We start from the raw sequence: 9251 nt of genomic DNA, 5'->3' as shown, positions 1-9251 counted from the left end.
CATCTGGTAGAAAAAAGTTTTTCTTTAAAAGAAAGTACTAAACTTCTGGCTGTTTCCTCTAATGTCAAGCACTAAAGTGGGTTTTTGAAAGATCTGTGTGATAAGCCTGGACAGAAAAGCATTCCAGACTGCTGTCATTAATCAACAGATATCCCTGCATCCAGATGAAGCAATAAAGCCTTCTACATTTTCCCAAAACATTATCAGAACAAAATACTGTTTCCTGTATTCTACAAACATCAAAATGTTTGAATGACCATAAACAAACAGTTAATTCAATGTACGTGTTCAGTGCCAAAATTGTACTAGCTTTTCTTCCATTAGACACACAACTTCTCTGGATGGCCGTCATCCAGCCAAACACTAGTCAAATGGTGTGTACTCTAAGAGAACAATTCTAATTCCAGTGGGTATTGATTTAGAGGCTAAATTTCTGCTTTGTGTTCTCTAGTTTATTTTAGATAAAAGCATGCAAAATTACCAATATTATCCTCCTGGACAATTCCCACTTGTGGACTTCACTTGAAAATGTTCCACTAACGAAAAGTTACAAATCTGAGCCTGAAATACTACACAATTACCATATGCCTTTGTACAAATAAATATCTGGATCCAGTAGGATTTTGGCAGATATTACTTACCAAAATAGGTTTTGTTTCACACAAACAGGACCTTGCAGGTAAAAAAGTGTTTCTCATTAATTTCCTATGCCATTTAAGGACAAACTACTTTAAGTTTGTCAGATAAGCATAATTAAACAGAACTATATTGATCTACCCTCTGACAAAGCTACGTTGGAAAAAAAAAATCAAGCTTTTAAATTATTTTTTACACAAAATTTAAATTGTCTAACAATAGAAACAGGGTTATTCATTGTCTTAGTTAGGCATTCACTAACGTGTGCTCTTCTCTTAAGGAATAAAACATAGTGCTTCGTAAAAGAGTAATGAAGAAATCTTCTTGGCTGATGATACCAATATCACACACTTTGCAGTTGAAGCGCCCTTAAAGAAATTCCTGCTTCATTTATTGTAATGGACGATGAAATACTTAATGTTTCTATTCATTTACAGCCATCCTGTTTGACAAATTTCATGCACTTTGTTTTATATTGTGCACCACCATTTCCTTTTCTTTCAGTCTTCTTCACTGTGGTAAGTTTGAGAGTATGAAATCTGCAGTCCCTATAAAGAGTTTTTGAATTCTGCTGGAACCAGGGATGTAAGTACCCATTATAGAAGTCAGCAGCTGTAAGCTTCTTCTTTAAAATGACAGTTTTGACTCCGACCCAGCCTTCCTAGAAAGGAAGATAAAAGATGCACACACTAAGGACTCTATCTACTAGCTAAGTTTGTTAAAGTCTGATCATTCTTATGTTAGGGTGCAGATTATTAAAAACAGAGGTAGCAGTCTAAAAATCATCTTCAGAACCCTGAATAGAAAGCAAAGGCAGAAAACATACCTTGCAACGTACCACCAACGTCTGTGACGATTTATGGTATAATACTGATCCTGGAACAATTCCATGCTCATTTAATAGTTGATCTGCAAACAAATAGGAACTTCTTGCATTTTCACGCTACTGAATAAGAGTAAAAAACATGAAACTTATTTTTATGCCTGTCTCTGAAACTAGACAGTTATGTAAAAAAGTTATGACAGTTACCGGTTTGCACAAAAAACCTCATTGTTCTTTATGATATATAGCAGAGAGAAGCAAGTCAGAGTAAGGGGTGAAAGTGTCCCATAAGTAACAGAAAATATCTAACATGGTCCCCAACTTTTCCAAAAGTATGCATAAGCTCCCTTGTAGTAATAACGGCATGTTTGCTCTCTAGGGGACTTAGTGAAGCCACACTCTGCAGTACACTGCTTTCTAATAGGTCCCCAAACAAAACAGTCACTGCAGTAGAGTAGATACTAGAGGTACCATTAACTTCTTCTGGATGTTACCCATCTCCCCTGAGAGAGGATTTCAGGAAACACAAAAGAGAGGCTGGCCTTCCCTATGGATGACCCAGGCTCAACAGGTCTACGCCTATAACTATTAATTTTACCAGACACAGAAAATAATAGAATCATAGAAATGGAAGGCTGGAAGGGACCTCAAGAGGTCATCTAGTCTAGCCACCTATGCAGAGGCAGGGCTAGGTAAACCTAGACCATCACCGACAGGTGTTGGTCCAATCTGTTTTTAAAGACCTCCAACAATGGGGATTCCAAAGCCTCCTTTGGAACCCTATTCCAGAACTCAATTACACTTAGAGTTAGAAAGTTTTTCCTACTACCTAACCTAAGTCTCTCTTCCTGCAGATTAAGCCCATTACATCCTGTCCTACCTTCAGTAGAGATGAACAACTGATCATCATCCTCTTTATAACAGCCCTTAATGTATTTGAGACAGTTATCCAGTCCCCCCACTCAGCTTTTTTTTTTTTTTTAACAAGACTAAGCATATTCAGACTTAAACTTTCCTCATAGGTCAGGTTTTCTAAACATTTTATCATTTCTGTTGCTCTCCTCTGGACTCTCTCTCCAATTTATCTACATCTTTCCTAAAAAGTGTGGCACCCAGAATTGGGAACAGAACTCCAGCTGAGTCCTTATCATTGCCAAGTAGAGTGGGACAATTAACTCCTGTCTCTTAAATACGACAGTCCTGTTAATACACCTCAGAACGACAATAGCCTTTTTTTGTAACTGCATCATATTGACTCATATTCAGGTTGTGATCCACTATAACCCCCAAGTCCTTTGGCTAGGCAATAGTACTGCTAACAGTTATTCCCCATTTTGGATTTATGCATTTGGCTTCTCCTTCCTAAAGGTAGTACACTGCATTTGTCTTTACTGAATTTCATCTTGTTGATTTCAGACCAACTCTCCAATTTGTCAAGATCATTTTCCATTCTAATCCTGAAGTGTTTGCAACCCCTCTCCCCTGCCTCCCCTTGGTGTCATCTGCAAATCTTATAAGCACATTCTTCACAGCATTATCCAAGTCATTAATAAAAATACATTGAGAGCAATTTATAAGTTTCTATGCATTTAGATGAGAATATTTAGTCTTGTTTAATTCCACTAGACTCCTAGTTAAAAACTTGCATCATGTAACTGTCGCCTAGCATAGCTTCATGTTCACTTCCAATTAAATTAAATCACTTTCAGGGTCTGTAAAATCATGTAGCAGAAAATGTTAACAAATTATAATAAATACCAGCAAAGCTACGGATGTTATGCACTTCCACAAAATCCAGAAGTTTAACAGTATTTCCCATCCACAATGTCTGCAATGGAAGCTGGAAATACATAAGGAGATATGACAAACTGAGAACGTTTCTACAGGAGTCTCCGTCAATTACTGTGTTTTTTCATGTGAAAAGTGTGGTAAACAGCTCTAAGGCAAAGGTTTAGGAACTATTCCTGGTCGGGTGGACTGTCTACAGGTCATCATGCATATAAGCATCTGATCTTTTTTGTTCTTCTCCTATTCCTTCCTCTCAAACTTCTTTACAACCATATTAAGCTACATATTAAAAAAAAATTACTCTAGCACTAACAGTGCATGATAAATACCTAAATACACTTGGATGGAGAACTCAAGAACTCCTATACCTGTGAAATTTTAACGCTTCACAAACAAGAAATGTGTGTACACAAACCTGGTATGTTTGTAGTTAATATCTGAAGGATACATTTGCATCCTTTAAAACAGTTAACCATAACTTTACTCAGTACTTCACAAATATAGCATCATTCCTCTGAATGAATGCACTCTCTGAAGTACCACACATATCCCCATTTTACTGACAGGGAAATTGAAGCAGAGAAGTTAAATAACTTGGCACGGTCACAGTAAGTTAACAGAGCCAGCATTAGAACTCAGGAGATGTTCTTGGATCCATGTCCTATCCTCATGCAATGTGACTGCTTTGCCTCTCTAAAAAGAGCCAATCCACCATTTAAAAGGCTAAAGCATCAACACCCAATTAGGGTAAGATTTATCTTATAGGAAAGCTTCTAAAAAATTATTTGTTTTGTCTTACTATAGCTCCTATGGCACGTTGTAGTCGTAATATCTGCTCAGGAGTTTGTTCTTCCCATTTTATACAACTCATAGCAACAGTGACTTTAGGAGCTAGAAAAAAGCAAAGCAAAAAAAAGAGACTTTATATTTTTGCTTTGTGTTTATTTACAACTGAATAAGTGTAATTTGTAAAGCCATTAAAAGCATTTAAGTCTGTCTTCTTGTTGCACCACCAGCACTAGAAGATCACACAAGTTAACACCACCTATGCTCAAGCCGAAGAGTTAATTTTCTGGTAACGCAGACAGGAACAGCATGAAACCGATTAGAATCTTGAGATGTAGTCTTTACTTTAGTGGTTGCAGGGGCTGTCAGAAAATTGTTACTCCTGGAATCTAAGGAAAGATTCTGCAGTGTTCTACCCCCAGCCTCCCCCATGATGTTAATCCTTTAACACAGAAGTCATTGGAAGTTTTCTGTTGATTTCAAGAGATACAGACACAGCCCTAAATAAGAACCAACACATACAAGAGTGCCCAAAAAACACAATGTAGGATCACAGGAACTGAATTCTATACCCAGGTAATATTGAAAAAAAAAAAAAAGAAAAACATACAATTTGCATTAAATACTCAGTACCTACCAAATGTTACTCCTTCATTTGGTTGCTCCCTTTTGTTTTTTAAACTTTCAGGTAAGTTTTTCAAAACTGAAATGAGCTGCAAAACAAAAAAAAGGCTTTGTACAGAACAAATTTAAATAGCACATGAGCATATTAGATATATTGCCAGTAGCATTCCTCCAAGACTTTTAAAGCCTCAAACATTTTGATCAGTCCAACTTTCTAAAAGCTCAAAAGAAACTCATTTCACTGAACTAAGAACACACTTAACTGTGCTATAAACTAATTTTTTCCAATTAAAATTGAAAATTCCTCAACCTTATGCTGGCAGCTAGCCTGCTAGTGTCACTGGGTGTAAAATCAAATGAAAAATCTGCCACTGATTTCAATGGAAGCAGTGTCAGCCTGAGTATTCATACAGTGTGTTTAAAAAGTTGTTCTTTGGACATAGGCGCTGACTCCATGGGTGCTCCAGAGCTGGAGCACCCACAGAAAAAAAATAGTGGGTTCTCAATACCCACCAGCCACCCCTGAACAGCTGTTTAGCAGTGGGTAGGCGGCACAGTGAGGATGGGGCCTTGGGGGACGGGTGGAGTGGGAGCAGGGCCTCTTGGTGGAATGGGTGTGGATCACCCAACCCCGAAAAATAAAAGACAGTGCCTGTGTTCTGGACAGTTAAACCAGAACTAGTGTCCACTGGAACCAGTTAACAGACTGGGACACCAATACTGCCAATGCATCTTTTCAGCAACGCAGGATGCTCAGAACTGCCAAATTTCAGACCACCTATATCTATTTTCCTGTCAAAGCTTGCAGTTAAATCATGGTAGCATTAAAAGCAGTTAGGTTTGTGTATTGAGGGAATGTACGCCTTTGTTTTCTAATGCATTTACAAATAGCTCATAACAAGGAATGCTTCTCAGAATGGAAACTGAGGACAATGCAATGAATAAAGTGGACAGTTACTTGCGTAGGTTTACCATGTTTGCACCCAACTTTGATAATATTGCTTCTAGTTCTTTTGCTGTGCACTGAGAAGGAACAGCAAACTTTTCCTGCTTAATAATTGGACCTACATCAAACCTAAAAACAAAAAACATATGCGTTAGCTTCTTCCTCTAGTGGACTATCACTTCATTCACACTAGCTCTCGTGTACAATTTTGGTCTGAATATTGGACTTACAATTCCAAGTGCTTCACCTCAAAAGAAAAATGGCCTGAAATATTCAAGGTGAATTTCATACATTGTTGAGATATGTTATCCAACAGAAGTAGGACAGGAAGAATATTCCTCTAGTATAGCTAAAAAACAGACAGGTCCACAGTAAAGGGGCACAGCATGAACCTTTTAATGTACTCAGTACACTATGCCATTTCATTTTATGTTCAGTTTCAGAAATGAACAAGTTTGTAGAACCTGTGAGTACACCATATAGCATCTAGAAAAGCAGATCAGAGGAGAGAGGTAATTTACCAGTTTCACTGCACAGTTGAGTTGAGATCGGTAGTCCTGCAGATCTCATGCTATTTTTGACTTGTACAGCACCAAGTGCTTAACAGACAGCTGTGATAAATCAATTTGTCCACTCACAAGCTATATACATGATGAGTCACAGCAGTTCAGGTAAAACTTCTGAACTGTTTGAAAGTACTTAATATGAAACCATCTGTATGGGTGCATAGATGCATTTTAATTAAATGAAATTAACGTCAATACTATTTAACTTAAAAAGAATGAATATTCAACACAGTATTAACTTAATATTTGTTAAAGGCAGACATTGCAGTGATTGAATCTTTTTTAAAATGTTTGCTGTACCTTTTAGGCTTAATTTGCATAATTGTCACCCCAGTTACTGTATCACCATGAAGCACTGCGTGGACTATCGGTGCAGGGCCACGCCACCTTGGGAGATAGCTAGGATGGACATTCAAGATGCCACTGAATCAGAATATTTTAAAATTAGAATAGGACCAGTAATTCTGTAACACATATGAATGGGTATTAACCATTTATTATACTGAACTTCCCTCTTATAAAAACATGTTTTAGCTCTTCAGATGTATTGAAAATTCAATCAGTTTCACGAAGTCATATTTAAAATGCCAATCCTAAGAGCAAAGCAGCCATTTTAGAGTCATATTTACACAATACAGCTTTAATGTCTGGCAACAAGTGAACACAGGAATGGGAACAGAAGTAGTAAGGGGAACATACCACATATTTACAAGGACCTCCAACTTTTTTTAAGTCATTTCTATATGTCAACGTTTTTGTTTTTGAATCTACTATTGTTACAAGCAGCACCCAAGCTAACTGGAACAGATTCAAGAAAATAAATTTCGCTATTTTGTTCAGTTTATTAACTTTGCACATTTGATAGCCTTTCTGCATAATTAGTTTTCACAGTTTGCAGAGCTTGTGATGTTCAAAGCCATAAAAATCTGCTGCAGAACTCAGCAACAAGCTTAGCATTGCAATGACTCTTGCAATGAAACTTTTTTTGAAAAATGACTGATTTTTTGAGTTGATGCTGTCCCTTTAAAGGGATTCTTCAGAATGCAAAAGACCCAAAGCTCAGATGGTCTTTTCACATGCTACTGTAACCAAAGGCTAGATGACAAGAAACATATCATACCCGAAAACATGCTGCTGCTCCATCATGTCTGACTTACTATGGAAACTGAAGAATGAGGTCCTCACTCAGAAGACGCCCAAACGATGCCACCACCCCGACATCAAACTGGCCATTGGGTCCTGTATCCGGCCATTCGTGGGTTGGGAGTTGAAACTGTTTGGTGCAGTTTTTCACAGGAAGACCCCTCGGCAAAGGGGATGGCAGAGTCACCACCTCCAGCCTGTCTATGAGCGGCTCCTCCCTGGGCTCCCTGTGGCAGAACGACAAGGCGGCATATGCCAGTGAGTGACCAGCACAGCTAGGAAGGGAAGGCAAAGCCTCTCTACGAACAACAGGTAGAGAAACAGCTGCTCCTTTCTTTCTGCTCCCCCAGGCACCCCAACCTACCCCACCTCACGGCCCCTCACCACCACCCCTGCTGCCCATCGTCCTCACCCCAGTCCCGTCTCACCCTCCTGCTTGTCTCCACTTCCCTCCCTCACAGTCTCCCACCCCTTCACAACCTCCCCTCTCAACCCCGTTACCGCCCCAGCCCACTGCCCAACTCTTCCATGGTCCCCACTCACCACCCTCCCCATGATCCTCCCTCCTCGGTCCCTCCCTTCCCACCCTCCCATGCCAGCCCCCCCACCCATCCACCCCCCTTCTCCCCATCCTCCCCTCCCCCGGTCCCTGCTCACCCTCCCCCTGGTCCCCCACCTCCCTTCCTCCCACCCCCACGGTCTCCCCCCAACCTTTCCATGGTCCCCACTCACCACCCTCCCCATGATCCTCCCTCCTCAGTCCCTCCCTTCCCACCCTCCCATGCCAGCCCCCCCACCCATCCACCCCCCTTCTCCCCATCCTCCCCTCCCCCGGTCCCTGCTCACCCTCCCCCTGGTCCCCTTCCTCCCACCCCCACAGTCTCCCCCCAACCTTTCCATGGTCCCCACTCACCCTCCTCCCCATGGTCCTCCCTCGCCAGCGCCCCCACCCATCCACCCCCCTTCTCCCCATCCTCCCCTCCCCTGGTCCCCGCCTCCTTTCCTCCCACCCCCACGGTCTCCCCCAAACCCTTCCATGGTCCTCCCCCCTCGGTCCCTCCCATGCCAGCCCCCTCACCCATCCACCCCCCTTCTCCCCATCCTCCCCTCCCCCGGTCCCTGCTCACCCTCCCCCTGGTCCCCCACCTCCCTTCCTCCCACCCCCACGGTCTCCCCCCAACCTTTCCATGGACCCGCTCACCCCCCTCCCCATGGTCCTCCCTCCTCGGTCCCTCCCTCGCCAGCCCCCCCACCCATCCGCCCCCCCTTCTCCCCATCCTCCCCTCCCCTGGTCCCCGCCTCCTTTCCTCCCACCCCCACGGTCTCCCCCCAACCCTTCCATGGACCCGCTCACCCCCCTCCCCATGGTCCTCCCTTCTCTGCCCCCCCCCCCCCCGCACCTGGCGGCCTCCAGCGCCCTCAGGGACTCGGCGGCGAAGTCGTCGGTGCCGAAGAACAGCACCCGCCACGGTGGCTTTCCCCGGGGGACCCCGAGCTCGGCCAGCCCGCGGGCGGCGGCTCCCTCCCGCCAAGCCCGCAGCAGCCGTCCCCTCATGCTGCCCGAGCGCGAGCCGCGGAGCCCCAAGGCCCAACCGCTCCCGCTTCCGGCGTCGGGTCTCATAGTGACGCAAACACGCCACGCACACCGCCCGAGCACGGCCTAGCGCGATGACGTCATGGCTCGCGGGGACTTGGCGATGGGAGGGGCCTGAGGAGGGGGCGTGGCCTGGGAGGCGAGGCGGGGCGGGGCTCCGAGGGCTGGACAGGGCCGCAGAAGCTTGAGACCCCCGGCTGGAGCCTCCTTTCTCCGGAGCCCCCTCCCGCGCCTGAACCCCTCATTACTGGCCTCACCCCGGAGCCTGCACCCCCAGCCAGAGCCCTCCCCCCCTCCCGCACCCCCTGCCCGGAGCCCCCTCCCACACCCTGAACCCCTCATTAC

General features: G+C 43.8%; 1 protein-coding gene across 2 annotated transcripts; it reads right to left on the bottom strand.

Moving 5' to 3' along the window:
- Positions 1-437: 437 nt before the first annotated feature.
- Positions 438-8964, bottom strand: MTFMT (mitochondrial methionyl-tRNA formyltransferase). 2 transcript variants are annotated; one of them, XM_073304334.1, is made up of 9 exons: positions 8713-8964; positions 7327-7539; positions 6470-6592; positions 5630-5732; positions 4671-4746; positions 4047-4138; positions 3218-3299; positions 1463-1545; positions 438-1297 (listed from the first exon to the last, which is right to left on the bottom strand). In XM_073304334.1, exons 1-9 carry the CDS (start codon positions 8931-8933, stop codon positions 1064-1066), a joined length of 1227 nt encoding a protein of 408 aa, XP_073160435.1. In that variant the 5' UTR covers positions 8934-8964; the 3' UTR covers positions 438-1063. The 2 variants fall into 2 exon arrangements, with proteins under 2 accessions (XP_073160435.1, XP_073160436.1); XM_073304335.1 differs by lacking the exons at positions 3218-3299; positions 4047-4138.
- Between the last annotated feature and the right edge of the window lie 287 nt (positions 8965-9251).

Source organism: Lepidochelys kempii, chromosome 10, assembly GCF_965140265.1.
Source record: "Lepidochelys kempii isolate rLepKem1 chromosome 10, rLepKem1.hap2, whole genome shotgun sequence".
NCBI classification, from domain to species: domain Eukaryota; kingdom Metazoa; phylum Chordata; order Testudines; family Cheloniidae; genus Lepidochelys; species Lepidochelys kempii.
Note: the sequence above shows the minus strand (reverse complement) of the source record. Positions and strands in the feature narration are given on the sequence as shown.

Excerpts from the sequence above, each read along its gene's own strand:
- MTFMT (XM_073304334.1), bottom strand. The coding sequence starts at position 8,933 with ATGAGACCCGACGCCGGAAGCGGGAGCGGTTGGGCCTTGGGGCTCCGC. Across the intron at positions 6,593-7,326 it reads CTCATTCTTCAGTTTCCATA|TGGCATCTTGAATGTCCATC; the intron begins GTAAGTCAGACA and ends ATTCTGATTCAG. Across the intron at positions 1,546-3,217 it reads TAACATCCGTAGCTTTGCTG|ATCAACTATTAAATGAGCAT; the intron begins GTATTTATTATA and ends ATTTGTTTGCAG.